At 36.2% G+C, this 27934-nt stretch overlaps 1 protein-coding gene across 8 annotated transcripts in view; it reads right to left on the bottom strand.

Annotated features, from left to right (window-relative positions):
* The window catches only part of NOL4 (nucleolar protein 4), a 422358-nt gene that overhangs the window by 285557 nt on the left and 108867 nt on the right, over window positions 1–27934 (bottom strand). For all 8 annotated transcript variants that reach the window (XM_037806264.1, XM_037806258.1, XM_037806256.1 and 5 more), the window contains 2 exons: window positions 6076–6187; window positions 5115–5227 (listed from right to left, as the gene is read on the bottom strand). In XM_037806264.1, coding sequence (XP_037662192.1) covers window positions 5115–5227; window positions 6076–6187 — 225 coding nt within the window. The remainder of the gene's footprint in view (window positions 1–5114; window positions 5228–6075; window positions 6188–27934) is intronic.

Here is a 27934-nt window from a genome sequence, read left to right as displayed (position 1 = left end):
TCTTTTCCAATTATTAACTGACTAAAATATCTTTTAAAATAAAAGGCAGCAAAGGTATATAAAATGTAAGATGTGCTTTTTATCAATGTAGAGATAATTTTAATCATACAAGGAAGATTACTGAAGGTTTCTAAGGGTGAAACATAACTGATGAAATATTAAATAGTTATTTTATTCATGATCATCTTTAGACCATCCATCTAAATCCTTCCATATGATAATCCATTTTGTTTTTTTATGACTAGTCTCCACACCATGCAATGTCAGCTTATTCCTTATGTGACTAAAATCGCATGATAATGAAAGCCACTGCTAACCACCATAGTAATTCTGCCTCCTTGAAACAATTTTAAAAATTAGAATATTTTACTATAATAATTTTCTTCCCATTATTTCCCTTTAAAAATGGCACTTACTGTTACACTTAAAGAAAAAAAAAAACTTTACTCAAGCTTTTATTTCTGTTTTGAGGATTTGTTTGAAACTTAGACCCTTGAGCTAATGTATGTTTCATTTCAATTTCCAAGTTGCAGATTTTATCTCTAAAGAGTCTCTACCATGCACTGATTAGTTCAAGATCTTATGTTTCCATTTCCTAAACTATGTAATAATAGTCACTTAGTCTGCTCACCTCCAATTTCTTCCCCAAAATTAATCTTCCCGTTTCTGAATATGTCACTTCTCTACTCAAAAAGCTGGTGTCATATCCAATGTCTACCAAGTAATGTGTAAGCTACTTAGTAAAGAATTTAGGGTTTTCCTTAGGACTGCCCAAAAGCCACTCCCTTCAACCTCATCTTTCACTTCTCTTTTCCACTTACCACTTAAGTTGTTCGAGTCAACTTAAAGCCTATACTATTAGCATTCGTGTGAAACACCCCGCCTCAAACTTTAATGTGGATGAGCATAGATCTTGTTAAAAATGCAGATTTCCAGGTCCCACACTGAACCTAGAATTAGAATCTTTTGGTTGGGGTCCTGCAACATGCATTTCAATAAGCTCCACAAGTGTTTCTAATGTTGGTTATTCATCCAGAGCTGTTCAAGAAAATGTTCTGCAATGATGGGATTTCTCTATAGTCTTCTCTGTTGAATAAGGTGACCACTAACCAACCATTGCTATTGAGTACCTGAAATATGGCTACTGTGACTGAAGAAATACATTTTTAGTTTTATGTAATTTTAATTACTTTTCAATTAAATTAGGGTTAATTTAATCAACAACATGGCTAGTGGCTACCATACTGAACAGTGCAGATTAGACAATCTCTCATTGTTAGATCTTTAAAGTAATTCCAATCATTCACTATTAACAGTGCAATGAACATCCTAACACACAAATTGTTTCATGCTTCACATTATTTAGTATGAATTTCTAGAGTCAAAACATGCAAACATCTTTTAACAGTTTTCAATATACACTGCCAAACTCCCCCAGAAAGTTTGTTCCAATTTAAACTCTCACCAACAGCATAATCTTATACTGTATTTTGTAATATCTTTCTCAATGTGGTAATCCCCAAATAACTAAATTTTGTTTTGACTAATACAGTGAGGTTGATTATTTTTTTCACTATTATTGGCCGCAATGGCAGACAGTCTCCAAAGATGCCTGCCATCAATTCCTTCTCTCTCCATACGTGTATGCCATTCCTTAGACCAAAAGGCAGGATCTACTTCTTCCCTTGAAACTACACCAACTTGTTAGTTGCTTTGACCAATAGAATGTGGCAGAATTGATGTGTAAATCCCGGGCTTAAGCTTTAAAATGACCTGGAAACTTCTGTTTCCTGTCTCTTGGAAACCAGCTGCCATATAAGAAGAAACTCTATGTTTCACCACACCATAAGGGAGCCCATGCAAGCCACATGGAGAGAGAGAGGTCATATGAGGCAGCATCAAGGAGCCAGATATATATCAAGCTTTTTCAGACCACCCAGCCCAGTCCAGCTGAATGTAACAGAGTAAGTGGTCCTAGCTGAAGCCAAGAGTAACAAAAGAAATCCACAGCTGAGCCCTGCCTAAATTCCTAACCCACAGAAAAATGAGAAATGATTAAGCAGTCTTGTGTTGTCACTAAGTTTTAAGGGGTGGTACACAGCAATAAGAAACTGAAAGCCTTCTATTTTTTTCTTTTTTCCTATACTTGCAATACCTACTGGGGGCATTTATCAGATAAAATTAAAACGTGTACTCAATATACTATCAAAGGCCAACCTTGGCATCAGATTCATCTAGAAAGAAACAGTACAAGAAAATGTTTGCCATCAGGGCAGTATCAAGTATTTCTCTTCTATGGGAGCTCTTGCAATGAAAGTGCAACCATACACACGTCCAACCAGAGCTATTTTCTTTAGCTCCCCTTGTAGTATAGTTCATGTGTGAGAGAACAAGAATCACATTAGACAGGGTAGGAACTGGCAAAGAAGGTGCATGCCCCAAAAGTGCCAACATGTCTTATAAATTCACAGTTAAAGCTTCTAAATCCACAAGGGGCATCCAATTATAAGAATCAACAGACTCAGGAAAGCCTAAAGATTCTAATCAGGTATTTATAGTTCCCTGAATTCAGATACAGTTTACCAACTAGGACCATTTTTGCCGTTAGCGATGTTGCCTAGTAAGTAACATAGTGGTCATTTCAGTTTTATCAGGTATAAGGAGAACAAGGCTAGAAAGTTAACCAAAGGTCAAATTCTCATGCCAAAGGGAAAAAGTGTTCTGTTAACTCTTCACCCACACTGACCACTGCAATAAACTCCTACTGCTCTTGCTTCCAATAGTCCCTCCTTCAGTTTATTCTCAAGAGAAGCCAGTGTAATTCTGTTAAAAAAATAAATCAGATCATATGACTTCTCTGCTCAGAACCCCCTAATGCCTCCCCATTGCATTCAGAGTAAAAGCCTATAAGGCCCTATATGACCTAGTTTGCCAAGTATCTCTCTAAATTCTATCTTCTTATCCTCACCTGTGTTCATTCTGCCCCAACCGCATTGACCACCTGTCTGTTCTTTCCTACAGCCTGCTGAGCATGCTCCTGCCTTGGACACTTTGCACTATATCCACTTAATATATGCACAGTTTGCTCCTTTATTCCCTTCAATTCTGCTCAAATAATACCCTCTCAATGTAGGTATTAAACTTTGTGATACCCAATCCTAAAGGAATTCCCATTCCCTGCCTCCTTTATTTCTCTTAATAACATTTAGCATCTTCTTAGACATACATAATTTTAATTATTTTCTTTATTATCTGTTCCCCCAATAGAATATAAGCTTCAAAAAGACAGGATTTTTGACAATTTGTTCACTGCTTATCTCTAGAAACTACAAGAGTGCCATGATTTTAGAAGGCACTCAATAAATATTTGTTGAATTAACTGAATGTTTATTAAAATTTAAATATAATTTATCACAAAGGAATAATTCACTTGAATTCCCTTTCAGTGTGACTTACCTTACTTAACCTCTTTCCTCCCTTTCAAAAATCATATCTAAAATTTTATAAATAATCTATCTAGTCATTTATCTGAATGTTTTTAACACAATGTACATCCAATTTAGCATTTTCAAAATAAGACAAGAATAATTTTGTTAATCCAGTCATAAATTTAAAAGGAGCTATTTCTTCTGCCTTAAATACTTATGATTTTTTAGAAGCCAGAAGGACTCAGCATATGTAGGCTGTATTATTGGCACAAAGTTGATCTTCCTACTTTTTGGCTTAGAACTAAACATATCAACATCTAACAGAGCTTGCTACAAATAATTTGACAGCTCTAATTAGTTTATGAGTTTTTTAATTTTTGTAATGAATCATGGAAATAATATTTTCTTTCAATCCCAGGGATGAACAGACATTAATATTTTCTCAATTGTCTTTGATGGTCTTTAACCCATTGATTTTATTACTACTTATTTAATCATTTTTTATATATGGCCATCTAGAAAAAATATACAATATGATATTGTCATTGAACTGGCACAGATCTTCTTAGAGGAGTATAGCCTTAATAAAATCTACTGAAGTCAAAAATTTTATGAATGCAGTTTTGAAACTGAATCTGCTCAAATACAGAGGAAAACAAAAAAAAATTGCTTTGAATTTTATGAATAAAGTTAGTTCAACAAAGTAATTCTAAAATAATTTAATGATTTATCAATTAATGCCATATTTGAAAAATACATTATTTACCCACAGTTCCTGTTCTAGAGAAATTTAGATAATTTAATAGCCTAAGAAACTATTCCCAATACAGTTAATCTGACTTTTTCTATTAATTAATGGCTAGTAACCAGTTAAGCAGGCATTACTAAACTCCTGTTGTATACCTGCCATTGTCACATGTCTTTTGGGGACATATACAGGACTGGAAAACTCTACCTACTTTCCCCCCACAGTGATAGATAAATAGAGCACATACATAACTTAATCACTGCTTTTAAGATACTTCAACCAAAATAGGGAGACAACTAAAATCCTAGAGAAAAACATTCAACAAATATGTAGCTAATGTCTAACACTTGCCAGCCCATCGCTAGATTTTCATGATACAAATTAAAAGCAATAATTTGAAATATCAAAACACCTCCAAGAAAAATCACCTCAAATTGTCTCTAGTAAATGCAGAGAAATAGAAAAACAAATACATAGAATAGTGGTTAAATAAAAAAAAGAACTTTAAAATATATGTAGGAGTTTGGATGGCAGAGAAATGATTACACTATTGATTTTTTTACAAAATAGCCTTAAATTTCCTTGAATGCTCACTTATTTGGAATACTTTCCTCTGATCTCTTTTTCTTCTCCCCCTGAACTTTCTAGCACTTTACTAAGGCTGGCATAGTCTGTTCTACTAAAGAAAATGATTCTTTCTTGGGAGTGACCAGATGCCCGTGTAGCACTAAGGAAGGAGTATTAAGATAGGGGCTCCATATATAGGACTGGAAACCTAAACCTCTGCCTGCTTTCCCCCCATGAGTGATCCCGATCGCATTCATTCATTAAAAAATAATTACCATCTTCAAAATGCCATCATGCTTAATATAAAAGTCGTGGTTATCAAACGTCATTGCAGTTTGTAAGTGATACAAACATAAGCATTTTCGTTTTACCTCATCTTGCTGTGAGTTCAGCAGCTGAAGTTTCATGTGCTTCATGTATGCCATGGTGATTGGCATGTTGTAGTCAATCATGCTGGTCACCAGAGTGGGAGGCTTCCCATTATCTGTAATGAAACACATTTAATGGGTAACAAAAGAGATACTGCATTCTACCTCCAATTTCAGAATGATTCAATCTGTACAAATTGAAATAGGGTTCTAGACACCAAGCTTAAGAACAAGGCAGCAGTGTGATGGATTGTAGAAAAAATAACTGGTAAGGTTCTACCAAGTTATACGAGAGCTTTGTAATATCTTGAGTAACAATGAATAAAGATTGTATAGTTATCATATATCATTAGTTCTATTTTTCTCTTTTGCTACAGAATTACATTCTGTACATGCTTCCTGAGTGCAAAAGGAAATTTGCTCCACTGCCCCCCAAACGTTGTGTGCATCCTACAATACATGGGACTGAACCAAACTAAATGTATCTGAGATTAATTTAATCTCAGAGAGCAAGTCATAGATTAGGAAAATTATCTAGATAATTGTTAATAAAAACTAAAGCCAAATCATTATAAATTTTATGCAAACATTTTCGGCAAATGCACTCCATATTATTCATAAATTTTAGAAACAATGAATTGGTGGCTTTGAAGGACTTCAATAGAACATCAATTTTCTTGAGGACTATATCTAAAATACCATGAAATACACACAGCAAATGAAAATCAAAATATTATCATAGGAAAAAAAGTTATTTGTCACAGCTGAAACTATCTTTTCTCAGAATGGACACTACACTTCTTTGCAAGTGGATAATCAAAATTCACAACCTCCTGCTTGAATAAAGGAAATGATATGACTTGTTGTAATGTTTCAGTCTTTCACGTTTTCATAAAAATGTGAGATATAAATTGGCATTATAAATAAAATTGCTTTAAATCTCACTGTTTGACACTGCAGCTACCTTTATGATCTGTTCCATCTGGGTTTAAATGCATTCTTTTCTGGCACTCTGAGCAGCTCATTAGAAATCGTGTCACCGCTTCTCTTGGTAGGAAGGCATAGCTCTCTGAAATCTGAAATGATTCACAAAATATGAATGTTATTATGTAAGTTGACTGAACATGATTTAACAGAAACGATCATTGCATTTCCAAATAAGACGCATTATTCCATAATGGCAGGAAGCACAATGAAAGCATGCACTGCATACCATGCATCATTTCAAGAAATATCTATCCAACTTGATTGTATGTCTCCTAATGGCTAATAATGTGATGTGGGGAAAAGAAATCAACCACACCTGGATGTGTTTCTGTTTATATTTCTGCACTTCTTTTAGAAAAAAAATAATAAAAGCATACAGATAATCTAGTGAATTTTCCTTATTATTAAAAATTGCCAACATTGTTTCTTAAGTTTACTGCTAGCACCATCAAAACTTTATCCAGTTTTACTTGTGTACTTTTAAATTTTGCCCCAAAAAGTACTTTGGATTTTGCATGAGAGTCTCTTCATTATGGCTTTTCAAAATATTTTAAGAAAGAATAAGAGATAAAATCTAAGAGAATTCACATATATGTACTGCAGTGAATCATCCCTTCCACAGAAAATGACACATTAGAAATGCATATTTGGCCATCCGTTTACTTATTTTATGTCCGTTTTTGATAATTTAGGTCCACAACAACTCACAGTGATTGTCAGACCCAGCTTTCTCCCTATAGACAATGTCTACGTTCAGAACCATGATCTGGAATCTGGAATCAGGTTAGAAATCAGTAATATTGTCACAGTGGTTTTGTAAATACTAACTTCACAAAAACTAAGTTATTTCTCTCTTCAAAGGAAATAATTCCTGATGTGAAACTGATAGATTAATGATCTATAAATGGGAATAAAAGCAGGCGCTGACTCAGTCAATGCTAAGGAGTCTGATGCAGGCTTTAGATTATACTATAGCACTAACAATGGTAAAAGAAATGAAATAAGCAGAAAGAATAAGTGAGTTGTAAATTAGACATAAATGCCACAGACTATTCTCCAGTGCACAATGGCCTTTATTGCACAATTCAATATTAACTTCAGTGTTAATATGTGTCAATTCCATTTCTGGTGACAGGGTCAACTTTTGCTTATCCGGGTTATAGAAGGAGCATAGCATTGGAGAAAATTCCACCTATCAAGATTCCAATTTTAAAACATATTTTGGCCTGAATTTAATATTAATATTAGTTTGCATTCCTTAGCCTACCCCATCGATTTCAGGGAAAAGGGATGGTGAGAATATTGAGAGAGAGGAGGAAAGAGTCTTCAGTTATAACCTGCCATGGATGATCCATACACAGAGAATTAAAATTCAACTTTACTAGGATTTGAAATGTAAAACTCTGATTTTTATTATAACGTTCATTAAATTAAGGTGTCCAGATTTTTTTAAAGCCCGACTGTCGAAACTATGAGGAATTGTGGGAAGAAAAAAGCAAAACAAGTAGAAAGTAATCTGTCAAAATATTTTATATTAGTTTTTGAATAAGGAAATATATATATAATGCAAACTCTCATTCACTGTCACTCCACACACACACGTATACATGCACATGAATTTGATTCCTATTCATCCATTTTATGGAAGAAAATAACACCTTCACCTGATTTATTTATATGATTAGACATATTTTCAGACTATCTGTAAACCTATTTTAAATAATTTAGAAGTAAACCACAAAAAAGGCATATATTATGCATATTCAGTCTCTATATTGTATATTATAATTCACATGGAGTTTATAGTCCATTAGAACTAATGATGGAGATGACCAATAAATTCAATTTGATTGGATTTATGAAGAATTTTCCATCAATTTTCATAGATTTCTGTTATATCCTTTCTCCACTTATGTACAAGAGAAATCATCCATTGAGAAAAGAGAGGTATGTGGTGGTGTTGAGAGATGGCTTGTTTGCTGCTGTGGTCCTATCTACACAATCTGCCATTTCCCCAATGTTAATAAAGTACTTGTGCAGGAATCTCTTCTAGACAGATTTATCCTTGACCTGACTCCATTATACCACTAGTCCCAATACACACACACTTAGCTCCAAATCAATTTTTCTTGGAGTTATTGTTAATCATATCATATTTCTTTTACCATTTTTGTTTGTTTTTTTGTTTGTTTGTTTTTCTGGAAGATAAGTAAGTACATGGAGTGGTCACAAATGTATTTGTGTTCATGGGTATACAGGTGTGTGTGTGTGAGAGAGAGAGAGATTATGCGTGTGACAAAATCCCACTTTGTCATTGTAGAAATGATTTCTAAGCAAGCCTTTAATAACATTCTGTGAGATTCTGATGTAGCGCTTGGCATGCCACTGTATTTTATGTATATCTCAGTGGATAAAAGCACAATTTGGTAGTTTTCTTGGTGTTCCGAACCCAGTTTATGGGGCGGCCTGCCCAGGCACCCGCCACCTGAGGAGTCTGCCCTTCCTGCCTCGCGTTCACTGGGGACAGGCTCAGACCACAGGGTCTTCCGAGGAACGAGGAGAAGAGCGCCTCCCCACGGGCGCTTCACGCCTCACACTCATTTCCAGGGCAGGATCTCTCCTACCAAGGCAGCTCCAAAACGAAAGGGGTCCTATGCAATGCTAATTGCTGAGGCTCTCAGAGCATTAAGAAGGTAGAGAAGAAGGAGGTGGAGGAGGGGGAGAAGGACTGTCCCAAAAAAGTTCTTAGATTTCAGCATATTTGAATAATTATATTTAACTATTAAAGTTGTGAGGTGACGTACCCTCACCTGATCCTGTCAGTATCCCTCTGTAACCCCATTTGTAGTTAATTCTGACATGTGGAACCTGAGGCCGGGGCTAAACGTCTCTATGTCCCCTGCCTGAATGAAAGGCCCTGTTTCTGTGTCCTGGGAGTGAATGCTTGAAAACTAAATCAACTTTAAATAGATGTTCATAAAAGATGGTAAATCCCAGGGGCATGAACTGTTCTAGACTGATCCTACATCAACATCCTTCATGAAGGGTCTAACAGCAGTTGCAAATAAAACCTACAAGAAAGGAACAAAAATTTAAAAATGTTTTGATCTGGATACTGGAAATACCATTCTACTAACATTATGATTAATTATAAATGTTAAGATCTACTCTAATAAATGTTATTAAAAATGTCTATTTCCTTGACTCTTTTTGAAATCTAACCACTGTACTGCTTCTAGGACCAAAATTGGACTTTTAATGTACATAAAGAACATAGATGAGGCCAACACTTCATTTGAAGACGTATCCTTAGAAATGCCTTTTTATTTGGGAAACATAGTGATTCCTCAAAATTTGTTTACAAACACAGAAAAGACTGCATCTGGTTCATAATACGAAGCAATACATAACATGGATGGATTTTAGTTTTGCTCTCTCTGAACTAAACACTAAAAGGACAACTGCCGGAGGCAGGGCAAGATGGTGGATTGGTGAGGTGTATGTTTTAGTTACTCCTCCAGGGAAGTAGGTAGAAAGCCAGGAACTGTGTGGACTGGACACCGCAGAGCAATCTGACTTTGGGCTTACTTCATACAACACTCATGAAAATGTGGAACTGCTGAGATCAGCGAAATCTGTAAGTTTTTGCGGCCAGGGGACCCGTGCCCCTCCCTGCCAGGCTCAGTCCCGTGGGAGGAGGGGCTGTCAGTGCTGGGAAGGAGAAGGGAGAACTGCAGTGGCAGCTCTTATCGCAAACTCATTCTACTGATCCAAACTCCAACCATAGATAGACTGAGAACAGACACCAGAGAATCTGAGAGCAGCCAGCCCAGCAGAGAGGAGATAGGCATAGCAAAATACAGCAAGACAAACTCAAAAATAAAACGGAATGCTTTTTGGAGTTCTGGTGAAGGGGAAGGGCAAAGTTCTGGTGAAGGTGAAAGTTCTGGTGAAGGTGAAAGTTCTGGTGAAGGGGAAGGGCAAAGTTCTGGTGAAGGTGAAGGGGAAGTTCTGGTGAAGGGGAAGGGCAGAGCTCAGGCCCCGCAGGCTTATTTGCAAAACCCAAAGAAAAACTGATCTCTCTGCCCCCTGGATCTTTCCTTAATAGTCCTAATTGCTTTGTCTCTTAGCATTTCAATAATGCATTAGATCTGCCAGGAGGGCCCTTTTTTTTTTCTTCTTTTTATCTTTTTTTCATTTTCTAAAACAATTACTCTAAGAAGCCCAATACAGAAAGCCTCAAAGACTTGCAATTTGGGCAGGTCAAGACAAGAGTAGAACTAAGAGAGCTCTGAGACAAAAGGCAATAATCCAGTGGCTGAGAAAATTCACTAAACACCACAACTTCCCAAGAAAAGGGGGGCATCCTCTCACAGCCATCATCCTGGTGGACAGGAAACACTCCTGTCAGTCACCAGCCCCATAGCCCAGAGCTGCCCCAGACAACCCAGTGTGACAGAAGTGCTTCAAATAACACGCATACACAACAAAATTGGGCGTGGACATTAGCCTTCCCTGCACCCTCAGCTGGTTGTCCCAGACTTGGGAAGGTGGAGCAGTGGGAATTAACAAGCCCCATTCAGACATCATTTCAGCAGACTGGGAGCCTCCCTACACAGACCGGCAGCCCAGAACCACCCTGGGGGGACGGCACTCACCTGTGATATAGCACAGTCATCCCTCAACAGAGGACCAGGGGGTGCACGGCCTGGAAGACGGACCCCTTCACAAGTCTCAGAGGCCACACGCCAAAACCAAGGACTTGTGGGTCAGTGGCAGAGACAAACTGTGGCAGGACTGAACTGAAGGATTAGACTATTGCAGCAGCTTTAAAACTCCAGGAACACCAGGGAGATTTGGTTGTTAGAGCCGCCCCCCTCCCTGACCGCCCAGACACACACCCCTTATACAGGGCAGGCAACACCAACTATACACGCAAGCTTGGTACACCAACTGGACCCCACAAGACTTACTCCCCGACTCACCACAGAGGCAAAGCGGGGGAGAACTGCCTTGAGGGGAACAGGTGGCTTGCGGATGCCACCTGCTGGTTAGTCACAGAAAGTGTACTCCACGAAGCTGTAGACCTGACAAATTAGAGATAAGGATTTCAATTGGTCTACAAATCCTAAAAGAACCCTACCAAGTTAAGCAAATGCCAAGAGGCCAAAAACAAAAGAAAATTTTAAAGCATATGAAAAAACCAGAAGATATGGATAACCCAAGCCCAAGTACCCAAATCAAAAGATCAGAAGAAATACAGTACTTAGAACAACTAATTAAAGAACTAAAGATGAACGATGAGACATGGCACGGGATATAAAGGACATCAAGAAGAGCATGGAACAGGATATAAAGGACATCAAGAAGACCCTAGAAGAGCATAAAGAAGACACTGCAAGACTAAATAAAAAAAAAGATGATCTTATGGAAATTAAAGCAACTGTTGACCAAATTAAAAAGATTCTGGATACTCATAGTACAAGACTAGAGGAAGTTGAACAATGAATCAGTGTCATTAGAAGATGACATAATGGAAAATGAAAGCACAGAAGAAAGAATGGGGAAAAAAATTGAAAAAATCGAAATGGATCTCAGGGATTTGATAGATAATATAAAACGTCCAAATATAAGACTCATTGGTGTTCCAGAAGGAGAAGAAAAGGCTAAAGGTATAGGAAGAGTATTCACAGAAATTGTTGGGGAAAACTTCCCAAATCTTCTAAACACCATAAATACACAAATCATAAATGCCCAGCGAACTCCAAATAGAATAAATCCAAATAAACCCACTCCGAGACATATTCTGATCACACTGTCAAATACGGAAGAGAAAGAGCAAGTTCTGAAAGCAGCAAGAGAAAAGCAATTCACCACATACAAAGGAAACAGCTTAAGACTAAGTAGTGACTACTCAGCAGCCACCATGGAGGCAAGAAGGCAGTGGCACGACATATTTTAAATTCTGAGTGAGAAAAATTTCCAACCAAGAATACTTTATCCAGCAAAGCTCTCCTTCGAATTTGAGGGAGAGCTTAAATTTTTCACAGACAAATGCTGAGAGAATTTGCTAACAAGAGGCCTGCCCTACTGGAGATACTAAAGGGAGCCCTACAGACAGAGAAACAAAGAAAGGAGAGAGAGACATGGAGAAAGGTTCAGTACTAAAGAGATTCGGTATGGGTACATTAAAGGATATTAACAGAGAGAGGGAAAAACATATACGACAAACATAAACCAAAGGATAAGATGGCTGATTCAAGAAATGCCTTCACGGTTATAACGTTGAATGTAAATGGATTAAACTCACCAATTAAAAGGTATAGATTTGCAGAATGGGTCAAAAAAAATGAACCATCAACATGCTGCATACAAGAGACTCATCTTAGACACAGGGACACAAAGAAATTGAAAGTGAAAGGATGGAAAAAAATATTTCATGCCAGCTACAGCCAAAAGAAAGCAGGTGTAGCAATATCAATCTCAGATAAAACAGACTTTAAATGCATGGATATTTTGAGAGACAAAGAAGATCACTACATACTAATAAAAGGGGCAATTCAACAAGAAGAAATAACAATCATAAATGTTTATGCACCCAGTAAAGGTGCCACAAAATACATAAGAGAAACACTGGCAAAACTAAAGGGAGCAATTGATGTTTCCACAATAATTGTGGGAGACTTCAACACATCACTCTCTCCTATAGATAGATCAACCAGACAGAAGACCAATAAGGAAACTGAAAACCTAAACAATCTGATAAATGAATTGGATTTAACAGACATATATAGAACATTACATCCCAAATCACCAAGATACACATACTTCTCTAGTGCTCATGGGACTTTCTCCAGAATAGATCATATGCTGGGACATAAAACAAGCCTCAATAAATTTAAAAAGATTGAAATTATTCAAAGCACATTCTCTGAACACAATGGAATACAATTAGAAGTCAATAACCCTAAGAGACTTAGAAAATTCACAAATACCTGGAGGTTAAACAACACACTCCTAAACAATCAGTGGGTTAAAGAAGAAATAGCAAGAGAAATTGCTAAATATATAGAGACGAATGAAAATGAGAACACAACATACCAAAACCTATGGGATGCAGCAAAAGCGGTACTGAGGGGGAAATTTATAGCACTAAATGCATATATTAAAAAGGAAGAAAGAGCCAAAATCAAAGAACTAAAGGATCAACTGAAAAAGCTAGAAAATGAACAGCAAACCAATCCTAAACCAAGTAGAAGAAAAGAAATAACAAGGATTAAAGCCGAAATAAATGACATAGAGAACAAAAAAACAATACAGAGGATAAATAACACCAAAAGTTGGTTCTTTCAGAAGATCAACAAGATTGACAAGCCCCTAGCTAGACTGACAAAATCAAAAAGAGAGAAGACCCATATAAACAAAATAATGAATGAGAAAGGTGACATTACTGCAGATCCCGAGGAAATTAAAAAAACTATAAGAGGGTACTATGAACACCGGTATGGCAAACAAACAGGATAATGTAGAGGAAATGGACAATTTCCTGGAAATATATGAACAACCTAGACTGACCAGAGAAGAAACAGAAGACCTCAACCAACCAATCACAATCAAAGAGATCCAATCAGTCATCAAAAAGCTTCCCACAAATAAATGCCAAGGGCCAGATGGCTTCACAGGAGAATTCTACCAAACTTTCCAGAAAGAACTGACACCAATCTTACTTAAACTCTTTCAAAACATTGAAGAAATTGGAACACTACTTAACTCATTTTATGAAGCTAGCATCAATCCAATACCAAAACCAGGCAAAGATGCTACAAAAAAAGGAAAACTACCGGCCAATCTCCCTAATCAATCTAGATGCAAAAATCCTCAACAAAATACTTGCAAATTGAATCCAAAGACACATTAAAAAAGCATACACCATGACCAAGTGGGGTTCATTCCAGGCATGCAAGGATGGTTCACATAAGAAAATCAAACAATGTATTACAACACATTAACAAATCAAAAGGGAAAAATCAAATGATCATCTCAATAGATGCTGAAAAAGCATTCGACAAAATCCAACATCCCTTTCTGATAAAAACACTTCAAAAGGTAGGAATTGAAGGAAACTTCCTCAATATGATAAAGAGCATATATGAAAAACCCACAGCCAGCATAGTACTCAATGGTGAGAGACTGAAAGCCTTCCCCCTAAGATCAGGAACAAGACAAGGATGCCCGCTATCACCACTGTTATTCAACATTGTGCCAGAAGTGCTAGCCAGGGCAATCCGGCAAGGCAAAGAAATAAAAGGCATCCAAATTGGAAAGGAAGAAGTAAAACTGTCATTGTTTGCAGATGATATGATCTTATATCTGGAAAACCCCGAGAAATCGACGATACAGCTACTAGAGCTAATAAACAAATTTAGCAAAGTAGCAGGATACAAGATTAATGCATACAAGTCAGTAATGTTTCTATATGCTAGAAATGAACAAACTGAAGAGACACTCAAGAAAAAGATACCATTTTCAATAGCAACTAAAAAAATCAAGTACCTAGGAATCAACTTAACCAAAGATGTAAAAGACCTATTCAAAGAAAACTACATAACTCTATTAAAAGAAATAGAAGGGGACCTTAAAAGATGGAAAAATATTCCATGTTCATGGATAGGAAGGCTAAATGTCATTAAGATGTCAATTCTACCCAAACTCATCTACAGATTCAATGCAATCCCAATCAAAATTCCAACAACCTACTTTGCAGACTTGGAAAAGCTAGTTATCAAATTTATTTGGAAAGGGAAGATGCCTCGAATTGCTAAAGACACTCTAAAAAAGAAAAACGAAGTGGGAGGACTTACACTCCCTGACTTTGAAGCTTATTATAAAGCCACAGTTGCCAAAACAGCATGGTACTGGCACAAAGATAGACATATAGATCGATGGAATCGAATTGAGAATTCGGAGACAGACCCCCAGATCTATGGCCGACTGATCTTTGATAAGGCCCCCAAAGTCACTGAACTGGGTCATAATGGTCTTTTCAACAAATGGGGCTGGGAGAGTTGGATACCCATATCCAAAAGAATGAAAGAGGACCCCTACCTCACACCCTACACAAAAATTAACTCAAAATGGACCAAAGATCTCAATATAAAAGAAAGCACCATAAAACTCCTAGAAGATAATGTAGGAAAACATCTTCAAGACCTTGTATTAGGTGGCCACTTCCTAGACTTTACACCCAAAACACAAGCAACAAAAGAAAAAATAGATAAATGGGAACTCCTCAAGCTTAGAAGTTTCTGTAACTCAAAGGAATTTCTCAAAAAGGTAAAGAGGCAGCCAACTCAATGGGAAAAAATTTTTGGAAACCATGTATCTGACAAAAGACTGATATCTTGCATATATAAAGAAATCCTATGACTCAATGACGATAGTACAGACAGGCCAATTATAAAATGGGCAAAAGATATGAAAAGACAGTTCTCTGAAGAGGAAATACAAATGGCCAAGAAACACATGAAAAAATGTTCAGCTTCACTAGCTATTAGAGAGATCCAAATTAAGACCACAATGAGAAACCATCTCACACCAATTAGAATGGCTGCCATTAAACAAACAGGAAACTACAAATGCTGCAGGGGATGTGGAGAAATTGGAACTCTTATTCATTGCTGGTGGGACTGTATAATGGTTCAGCCACTCTGGAAGTTAGTCTGGCAGTTCCTTAGAAAACTAGATATAGAGATACCATTCGATCCAGCGATTGCACTTCTCGGTATATAACCGGAAGATCGGAGAGCAGTGACACGAACAGATATCTGCACGCCAATGTTCATAGCAGCATTATTCACAATTGCCAAGAGATGGAAACAACCCAAATGTCCTTCAACAGATGAGTGGATAAATAAAATGTGGTATATACACACAATGGAATATTACACAGCAGTAAGAAGGAATGATCTCATGAAACATATGACAACATGGATGAACCTTGAAGACATAATGCTGAGTGAAATAAGCCAGGCACAAAAGAGAAATATTATATGCTACCACTAATGTGAACTTTGAAAAATGTAAAACGAATGGTTTATAATGTAGAATGTAGGGGAACTAGCGATAGAGTGCAATTAAGGAAGGGGGAACAATAATCCAAGAAGAACAGATAAGCTATCACGGGTAAATTTAATGTTCTGGGAATGCCCAGGAATGACTATGGTCTGTTAATTTCTGATGGGTATAGTAGGAACAAGTTCACAGAAATGTTGCTATATTAGGTTACTTTCTTGGGGTAGAGTAAGAAAACGTTGGAAGCAAAGTAGTTATCTTAGGTTAGTTGTCTTTTTCTTACTCCCTTGTTATGGTCTCTTTGAAATGTTCTTTTATTGTATGTTTTTTTTAATTTTTTTTATTTTTCATACAGTTGATTTAGAAGAAAAAAAAGTTTAAAAAAAAAAAACAAGGAAAAAAATATGCAGAGCCCCCTTGAGGAGCCTGTGGAGAATGCAGGGATATTCGCCTACCCCACCTCCATGGTTGCTAACATGCCCACAGACATAGGGGACTGGTGGTTTGATGGATTTAGCCCTCTACTACAGAATTTGCCCTTGGGAAGACTGTCGCTGCAAAGGAGAGGCTAGGCCTCCCTATAATTGTGCCTAAGAGCCTCCTCCCGAATGCCTCGTTGTTGCTCAGATGTGGCCCTCTCTCTCTGGCTAAGCCAACTTGAAAGGTGAAATCACTGCCCTCCCCCCTACGTGTGATCAGACACCCAGGGGAGTGAATCTCCCTGGCAACGTGGAATATGACTCCCGGGGAGGAATGTAGACCTGGCATCGTGGGACGGAGAACATCTTCTTGACCAAAAGGGGGATGTGAAAGGAAATGAAATAAGCTTCAGTGGCAGAGAGATTCCAAAAGCAGCTGAGAGGTCACTCTGGTGGGCACTTTTACGCACAATATAGACAACCCTTTTTAGGTTCTAATGAATTGGGGTAGCTGGTGGTGGATACCTGAAACTATCAAACTACAACCCAGAACCCATGAATCTTGAAGACAATTGTATAAAAATGTGGCTTATGAGGCGGGACAGTGGGATTGGGGGCGGGGGCATAGGGATCACACTCCCGTTTGTCTAGTTTGTGGATGGATGAGTGGAAAGGTGGGGGAAGGAAACAAACAAACAAACAAACAGACAAGGGCACCCAGTGTTCTTTTTTTACTTTAGTTGCTCCTTTTCACTTTATTATTCTGGTTATTTTTGTGTGTGTGGTAATGAGGGTGTCGGGGATTGACTTTGGTAATGAATGTACAACTACGTAATGGTACTGTGAACAATCAAATGTACGATTTGTTTTGTATGACTGCATGGTATGTGAATATATCTCAATAAAATTAATAATAAAAAAAACAAAACAAAAAAAAAACAAAAAAAAAAGACAACTGCCATATGACAAACCATATAAATTTACAGAGATAAACATGCAAAGAAAGAACTAAAAAAAAATGGACATATTGAATCTTGTAAACTGATGACCCAGCACTACTTACATGGAAAAACTATGAAGCATCTACTTTTTAGCAGTTTTATTTTCTGTGAATCTAGACTTCTTTTCTTACATTTATATAATGCCTTATACTTTTCATTGGGTTTTTACATTCATTATTTTAAATAATGAATAAAGCAGATATTCTGGTAATTTTTTGCTAGATGGGTAAACTGGTATAAAGAGACAAAACAAATTGTCATTGTTACACAGCAGAATGCAAAGTAAAGAGCTGGAACACATACTTAGATTTCCCAAATCCTGGTCTATTTATATAAATTGAATAGATCACCGCTGACTTACCCAACGACAGACTAAACGAATGCTTAGGGTACAAGGAAAGCAGAGAAGGCAACATAGATTATTTTTTAACTTTGTATTTCAAAAAATTTGGAAGTATCAAGTAGTCATTGTAGGAAAACACTAGAACATGTTCAATTTCTTTAAACTTCAATTACGACTGAAGATTTTTCTTTTTGTTATTTTTTAACTTTAAATTAGCTGTGTTTGGAGGGTGGGGAAGTTGTAGCACAACATAGCACTTAAATTATAATTGTTAACTGCCTTAATCCTTCTGTGCGTTGGACAACATTGATATTTTTTCAAAGAAAATATTACATTCTAAGTTCATTAGAAGTGGAATTCACCAGTAAGGCAGAAAATAATATATCAAATTATCATAAATTAGCAGTAGAAATGTTCTCTTTCATCAAAAAAATATGGCAATGCTTCTACATAAAAATAATTATACTGCGGCATCTTTTGACCTGAGCAATAAAACCAGCCTCTAAATCAGAGACAGTATAACTTCAACTATAAACTGATTATAGTTGAGGTCATTAGATAAAGCAGTTTACCTGAAGAAGAGCTACTGATCAAGTTCCACAGGGTCACTGCTACTCATCTTTCATTCATGGGTTAAAAAAAATTGAGATCACTTTTCTGAAAATTTCACTGGTAGGTATCATAAATGAAGGACGGATGAATATTTTACACTGCCAATGCCCTTGCTTTTCTGAAGAAACAGGAACTAATACTCTTAAAAATTCCTACAACTATAAAGTCAATTCCTGGAAGTTCTACAGTGCCATCCACCTTCCCTTGAAGACAGCTCAGTTGGGGGGGGAGGTGAGGGGAAACAGGTATACAAAACCCAAAATAACTGAAATAAAAAAAAAAATCAACCATAACTATAATTTGCAAAACTCATCTCGTAAATTTGATAATGTATAACTGCCAAAGACTTACAATATTTACTTTTGTATATAAAAGTTTTTACTTCAGAAGTCACAAAACTATAAAATTAGAAAAATTAAAGAAGTTAGACAATTAATCAAGTAGTTGCTTTGCTTTATTTATTCAGACTGTGAGTCTCGTAATTACACAAGGCAAGCTTCTTAATTCAAGCCACAAAGTATCACAAATTGATAATACAATTGAAATAGAGAAGAATTTTAAAACAGGGCTAGTTTTCCTATGTCTTCCTTACTCAAGCCCAAGCATCCTTTCTCTTGTGTTGCAAGAATATTTCATTCGTTATATTTTCAATAGAAAGGTCTTTTAAATTTATTCAGTGTGTATGTAAACCTGCAGTTCTCTGGTTCCTAAAGTAGTAGAAAAGTGGTATATCTCAAAATTAAAATCCTCAATTATAAGACAATTACTAGCTTAGACTGTGTTACATAAAAGGGAATGCTTCCTACTGCAATATGTGGGTGTTTAAGCTTTCCATTCATTGAGTGCTTAGTAAATGGATTATGCTATGCACTATACTGAACTATCCTTGGATTATATCATAATCCTCACAACAATCTCACAGAGAGATTACAATCGTCACCATTATCTCTGCTTAACAGAAGAAGCAGCTAAACTTCAGAGAGGTTGTGTAATTTCTTAAGCAAGTAGAAAAGACAGGTCTCACACATAACAATCTGGTTTCAGAGCCCATCCCTTTAACCCTTTAACAACTATGTTTTATCCAGGTTATCAGTATTAAAAAAAAAAAAAAATTAGGAGACCGAGACTGTCTCAGATTTCATCCATAAAGATTTGGAATATTAACCTCACTGCATAGGTTAATTATGCCAAAGTGTTTATAATTGTCCTTGGATTGAATTTCTTTACAAATGTAAGATGTTTGAACTGTTTTAAGGCAACTTTCTGAATACAAGGGGCAGCCAAATACCTTGTCTCAGGTTACAAAGTTCCCCAAGAAACAAGTCAGACTGTGCTGTAACAATACAGCGCTGCTTCATCTGGAGGGAACTCACAGGTCTCTGTTCCTGCAGAACTGATGGCTAAAGTGGTGGCTCTGTGAAAATGCCATGATATATTAACATCCAGGAGCTAAACACAGAAGACTCCTGTCTTTTAGTTGAATGTGTGAAAGGAGTCTAAATAACTGCCTGTTTCTAAATGAACAAGACTCATAACAATTAAAAGATATTCACCAGGAGAGACACCATTCTTGCTCTAAGATTTGAGGCTAACACCTGAGCTGAAACAGATATCATGCAACATTGGTGAATCATGAGCATTAACAAATTGCTTTTTTACAAAAAATAGGATAAGCCAAGTAAAAGATGTATCAACAAAAATTATACCATTTTGTCCTAACTAGAGTCATAGTAAAAAAAAAAAAACAGAATTATTGCTAAACATAAGTAATCTCATAAGTGTAGGTGAATGCTTTCATTAAAAGTTATATTACCCTACAGCTTGATGCTTTGATATAGTGTCATTCATTACAGATAATGAGCCTTAGAACAAAGGAAAATTATGTAATCACACTATTTGTGTAAATCACTTCCTTTGCATTTTGTCTTAAAAATGAATTTACAGAATAGCAATGATACCTTAATTTTTTAAATTCAATTTTATTGAGATATATTCACATACCATACAATCATCCAAAGTGTACAATTAATTGTTCACAGTACCATCATGCAGTTGTGCAATCATCCCAATCTATTTTTGAACATTTTCCTTGTATCAGAAAAAGTGAAAATAAGAATAAAAAATAATAAAAAAAAAACATCCAAATCATCCTCCCCATCCCACCCTATTTTTCATTTAGTTTTTTGTCCCCCTTTTCCTACTCATCTGTCCATACACTGGATAAAGGGAGCGTAATCCACAAGGCTTTAACAATCACACTGTCACCCCTTGTAAGCTACATTGCTACACAATCATCTTCAAGAGTCAAGGGTACTGGGTTGCAATTTGATAGTTTCAGGATACCTTAATTTTACTGAAATAAAAACATGAAAACCAAAATTTTTGCTAAATGTCACACAGTACACTCATGAAAGAACTTGTCCTTAGGGTAAAACATCTAACATTATCTCTTGTGAAAGCTCTTGAGATTATGAATAAAGGATAATTTAGAAATATCTTCTAGTGAAAGTTGTTTCATACTATATTCAAGAAAACTTCACCTATCTGAAACCACCTGCAGTATAATAAGTACATAGATAAGCAGCTTCAGAAAATTTAGGTTTAAAAACTAAGAAAATTCAAATAGAATTAAACAGAGCCCATAAACCCAAATGCTATTAAAGATCCATATATCCTGATATATCAAGACATAGCACACCATAGTCTAGAGACACCTGTACCTGAAGAAGGAAAGTCTAGGCTTTGAAGTCCATCTGCAACTCAACAAGGGTTGCTCTGCCTTTATCTGTTTTATGTATTGTATATATTTACAAACACAGGAAGAGGATAAAACAAAGCTTGCAACTGCTATATCATTTGACCCAGAGTGGAAATTGTGATAATTTGCATAAAGCAACAGTTTTGTTTTTTTCGAAAAATGTTTACAAAATGGAAAATGCCTAACCAATCAATGGTTTACTCTTATATAGGTTCTCTTTTGCCCATTTCATTCACAAGGAAAAGAGGGCATATCTTTGTACACTCAGTGAGGAAATTAATTTGTGGAGGTGCATATGAAACCAGCCTTGCAAAGATAAAAGATTTTTTCAACTAAACATTTATATAGTCAACAAATGTTAAATTCCTAGGCACTGCCATCATCACTGAATACTGCTAAATATAGTTCTACACAGCTAATGTGCCTGGACATAACAAATTACTGGAATCAACTATTGATAATAGTGATTGATTTTGAAGAGATTCTGAAAAATACTCTTAGGTAAAAAGTGCATGCACAGTAATAAACAATTAGACCAAAAGCTGGACACATTGGCTGCCTAATCCAGTTCGCATTCACTCTGGACTTTCAAAATTTTTGCCCCAGAAATGCTAACTACTGATTTCAGGAAGGCCTTGTGTTATATTGTATTTGTCTGAACTCTATACTGCCTGTTAAGTGACCAGTGCCTTAAGGATGTCCTCAACACCAAAGCCAGGAGGCTGCTAGATTTACACATCAACCCTAAAAATCACCACTGACTTCCTGGTGGAAGAGTCTCATGTTTTATGTGGGTTTCTATCAATCCTGCAGTATTCCTTGTTTTGCTACCATTCTGGAACTGTTATCATTTACCCCAGTGTGTTATTTTTCAGTCCATGTCCCTGTTGAATTTTTCTTTCCCTTCTTCGCCTTTTATTTTCTGCATCCAATCCTCACACCCATCCAGAAGCTTCCCTTAACTGTTTTCACCCATTTGGGGGAGGTGGCCTGGCCCAGTCAGGAAAATCTAAGTTTGACTTTCCAATAGGGAGTTCAAGTTGAATACCAGACAAACTTGCATTATTTGGGACACACTAATATTTTTTAAAACACATTGTTTATCTGAAATTCAACTTTAACTGGATGTCTTGTATTTTTATTCGTTAATTCTGGCAACTGTAAAGAATATATTTCACAAACATGAATGTAATATGAATTAGGGCCTAAAGATAATTTTAAATTTGTAACAAATTGTTATATCAGGAAAATCTAAGAATATAACAAGCACAGAAGTGGGAGGCAGTGTAGGTGGATGTGATTACAGGCCAGTCTGCAGATCTGAAATCACATCACTCATTTAAAGCAATGTCTTCCAACTTTTTTTGACCAACATCACAGGTGTAAATACATTTTACATCACAAATTATACATATACACATTTATATAATAAAATTTATCATTCCTGTTCTGTTCTATTTCATCTTTTTTAAAAAGATCCCAAGCAATGATATGGGGTTGACAACCCATTAATGTGTTATGATACACAATGTAAAGAGCATTGGTCTGAAGCAGAGCAATGCAGTCTGCCTAGCCAAAGATTTTTGTTCTGGTGCTAAGAGGAGATGGTATGTGTGAGATCAAATAAAAAGTGAAAGTTGGCAAATCCAAAGGAGGCCTAAAGTAGGCAGGAATATTTTTAGAGAGTTCAGGTCAACTTTTCAGATAGCTAAAGGCAATTTTGAGATTTGAAGCAAATATATCAAATGTAGAAGTAAAGGGAAGATAAATGAAACGGTGGAATTAGTGCAGTGACAGGAAGTCAGTATCCTCCAGGGATAGAGAAATGGTACAAATGCTGGGCATTGAACACACAGTCAGCTTGGGCAAAGGCCCAGCAATCGCTGCATGACATAGAAACCCAGAGAAGTCAAAAATCACATGGGGGTAAACAGTATTCCAGGGCAAGAGCAGATGAGTTTGGCGCTACATCAGTATATGTTAGTTGATAAAATGAGAAATAGGCATTGTTTAAGTTAAATCAAATTATAATTATTTCATTTTATTTGAAATATTTTTTGCCTCATTGCACTGTATATTTAGCTGAACTCCACAAGAAAGAACTTTATTGTCTTTCAATTTAATTTTTTCACCAATAATAACATGAAGTTTGGAGCTATATTTTACAATAATCAAAACAGTAAGCAATTGAGTAAATGTGACAATATAAAAAAGAGTCAAACAAACAGGAAATGTATCACTGAAGTCGTAAGTGCTATTTTTTGTAAACCTTCTTATGATAAAATATTTGACTGTTAAAGGAACAGATTGTCATTAACAAAGAACACTTAATCTAGATGAAGTACATATATAAGCACATAGGTTCTAAAAAAGTTATTCTTCATACCTTTTCCTAATAGTAAAATAAAGTGAATCTCTAAAGTTTGCACATAAATAAAATGACTCAGAAAACAAAATGTTTATAGAATTATTTGCAGCATGAAGAAGTACATTAAAATATACAATCACACACATGAAAAGCTTGGGAAAGTCACTTCCTCTCTTGATTTTTCCCAAAGAATATGAATAATATGATATATTAGTGTTCTTGATGGGGTTTAAGGAAGAAAGACAAGAATTCAGCCTTCCTGGTCTAGCATTCATGGACAATTTCAAAATTTGAATTTCAAAACTGAATCTGAATTGACCTCCCTTGCTTCTACTGCAACTTCCCCCGTGCAAGCTGATATTTATTCTACACTACTGGTAAGGGTGGAGATGGTACTTCTGAAAAAGGTAGCTAAGAAGAAGGCTGCTGCAGCCACTCAAAGGCAGCAGGAATTAGCCCTTTTAGGGAAAATGGAAAAAGATGACTTCTCTCTGCTAGGAAGTCCACTAAGTCACATAACTCTTAATACCAGTGTAGGCAAACTGCAGATTCTGAGATGGCAAGAACGCACCAAAGATGCTGAGCTCATCATCTGAATTCTTGAATTGCTCAAAACTAGACAAATAACAAAAACATTTTTTCTGAGATACCAAGTAGTGAACTGGACACTTCCTTTATAAAATGACTCTCAACTGGGGGTTTAGTCGGTGCTCCCTAGGCGATTTTTGTAAATGAGGAGCACGATGAATTTTTGGTTCTCACTTTAACTTGGGATGGTGTTACTGGAAATTAACAGGCAGGGATTAGGAATGTTAAGTTGGCTGGAATACTTGGGACAATACCAACTGTTGTTCCCAAACTTATAGTGACCTATTGAAAAATTCTTCTTTAGACTAAATAACCATACAACTAATGGATATATATGACAAAACATATCAAATTCACATCTTCTCTACTGAAGAGAACAAGCACACTAAGATAGAAATCTCTTGGTCCAAATTCTTGAAATAAGCTCACTAAGGTTCCTTCATGATTCATCATGGTAAAATGTGGCTGTGATACATGTTGACTGGGAGAGGACACTCCCTTAAAAATGGATGTGAAGGGGAAGATGGAGAGTAGAGCAGATAAACAAAGAGAAGATGGGGTAAAGATTGATTTCTTTCTACTTACCATGTAATGATTAAAATTACTGCATAATAAACTAATAAATGGTCTCAATTCTAGGAAACTCATGAATGAAGAGATGGGTGGGTGTTATCGTTAGCCACTTAGAAGCATAGATGATACAAAGAAAGATGTAGAATTTTCATTACCTAGATAATGGAAAAAGGTAGTTTACAATAACTGTTACTCTACAGAAAACTTGATATTTTAGAAACCACAATCCTTCTCTTCACCTCAGTGCAATAACTGTTATGTCTGAAGTAACTACTATGTGAAATACTTTACGTGGTATTTATCAGCCTCACAAAAATCCTACAAGGCAATAACATGCCAAGATCACACATCCAGAACTTGCCTTACCAGGATTTCCAGCCAAGTCTTTGTTCTTTAATAAGTCCTTGTTCTTTAACTGCCTCACACTAGTCTCACATCCTATACTTCCTTCCTATTATAGTATATACCAATTAAGTATGCCTATAGCTGTTTAGTCAGTGTGATGGTTAGGTTCATGTGTCAACTTGGCCAGGTGATTGTGTTCAGGTATCTGGTCAAGCAAACACTGGCCTAACCTTTACAGCAAGGACATTTGCGGCTGGTTAATAAACCAGAAGGCTGGTTTATTAAATCATCAGTCAATTGGCTGCAGCTGTGACTGATTACATCAACAAAGGGCGTGTCTTCCACAATGAGAGAATGCAATCAGCAGGATTTAATCCCATCAGTTGAAAACTTTTAATCAAAACAGAGGACCTTCACTTTCTTCAGCTAGCCAGGGAAGCGTTTCCTGAGGAGTTCATCAAACACCCTTCATCGGAGTTGCCAGTTCACTGCTTGAGGAGTTCATCAAACACCTTCACTGGAGTTGCCAGTTTGCTGCCTGCCCTGTGGAATTTGGACTCGTGCATACCCACAGTTGTGTGAGACACTTTTATAAAATGTTATATTTAGATATCTCTTGTTGATTCTGTTTCTCTAGAGAACCCTAATAACTAATACAATTCTGTTTTGGTTTGCCAATGCTGTTGTTATGCAAAATACCAGAAGTGGATTGGCTTTTATAAAGGAGGCTTATTTGATTGCACAATTACAGTCTTAAGGCCATAAAGTGTCCAAGGCATCAACAATCAGGTACCTTCACTGATGGATGGCCAATGGTGTCCGGAAAACCTCTGTTAGCTGGGAAGGCACATGGCTGGCGTCTGCTCCAGAGTTCTGGTTTCAAAATGGCTTTCTCCAAAATGTCAGTGTCAGCTTCCAACAGCAGTCTTCAAAATGTGTCTCTCAGCTGCAGCATCTCTCCAAAATGTCACTCTCAGTTGCTCTGAGGTCCTTCTGTCCTTTATAGGACTCCAGTGATCCAATTAACACCCACCCTGAAAGGGCGGGGTAACACCTCCATAGAAATTATCCAATCAAATGTTTCACTCACAGTTGGATTGAGTCACATCTCCATGGAAACATTCAATCAAAGAATTCCAATCTAATCAACACTATTATGTATTCCCACACAAGACTCCATTAAAGAATATGGATTTTGGCAGGACATAATACATCAAAACTAGCACAGTCAGGTGCATATATAAATACAGTTTAAGAAACTCAAGATATTTTATCTATTACACTATCACAGTACCTAGGAAAACATAAACCTCTGAATCTGACTGAGCAAGAATCACCCAGCAATACGCAGTTCTGACTCAGTAAATACATAGTAAAGCTGCAGTAGCTCATTTGTACCACTAGGGGACACTGAAGTAGCAATTTACTATGCTGGACATAAAGAGTTAATGTTGTTTCTCCAAAGGGTTACTTGCCTTTCAAGAAATATGTTCACTGGTACAATATTATTTAACAAGAAAATTACTGATGATAGGGTTGGTGACATTAATTAATAAGCTAATGATTTCAGTGAGCTCTTATGTCTTCCAATCCATTGTATTCTTTTGATTGTCTCCAGTAACAAAAAGAAAGCTTCCAAATACAAAGGATTTTCATTATTACCTTGCCCACCTGTAATGACTCTAACTAGAAGTATATGAAAAATGAATCAATTTTAATGAATGACAGTACACTATTCTTCTAAGATTGCTATTTAATAACTTTAATTGCCATGTCACTGATTTTTAATACCCCCTGAGATGGTTTATACACCTGACTTAATAGTCGAATAATATTCATTAAGTTATTAAAAACAATGGAACTATTCTAACATAAAGGTGGATTTAGCATTGTGTAACATGTTTAGATTTAATAGCTCTTTTCAATATTTAGAAATCATCTAAATGAGTGTGTGTATATATACCTATATATACAGATACATAATAAAAATAAACTAACGTGTGGAAAAGGAAGTAATGTGCTTATATTCTATCTCAAAGAGGATAACATTATTTATTGGAACATTAAAGTTTTCCCTGAAAAGCAAACGGGGAGAATCTATATTAAATATTTTTTTTACCTTATTCTGAGCCTCCGAAGTTACATAAATTAAAGGCAGACTGTTCACTGTAAACATCAGTTGTACAGTCCACAATCTTTACAGCCATGGGTGACAGCCCTGATCTTATTTCATTATTTTTATAGAAATATCATTAAACTATTTTGTTCGTGTCAAAAAGGCAGGAACTTTAAAGAGACAAGTTAGTTTATTCCTTCAACAAATATTTATCAAGCACCTACTGTGAGTCAGGCATTTTATTTTATTAAGGTGTAGTTATGCAGTGGTATGAGAAAGAGACCTGGGAAAAAGAAGAAGGGGAAAAAAAAAAAAAACCCAAAAAAACCTCACAAGAGTTCCTGTAAAATATTTACAGTTGACCAATGTTTTGTACTGATAACACTCCAAGATGAACTGGTTATAAAATACACTATTAATTACTGATTTTTATATAACCCTTCCAATTATTAATGAGTTCAATATTGCAGAATGTCTACTAAAATTAATTGGATTTGGAAGAGTTAATTTTAAGGTATTTTTCTAATGCTATCCAGAGGAGTTGCTTATTCAAGCCACTGTAGTTTACAATAATAAAATGAAATATCATCTGCACAAAAAAGCAGAGACCTATATTTGTTTACTTATTGTATTGTTTTCCTT

The sequence above is a fragment of the Choloepus didactylus genome, chromosome 16 (assembly GCF_015220235.1).
Source record: "Choloepus didactylus isolate mChoDid1 chromosome 16, mChoDid1.pri, whole genome shotgun sequence".
Taxonomy (NCBI): Eukaryota; Metazoa; Chordata; class Mammalia; order Pilosa; family Megalonychidae; genus Choloepus; species Choloepus didactylus.
Note: the sequence above shows the minus strand (reverse complement) of the source record. Positions and strands in the feature narration are given on the sequence as shown.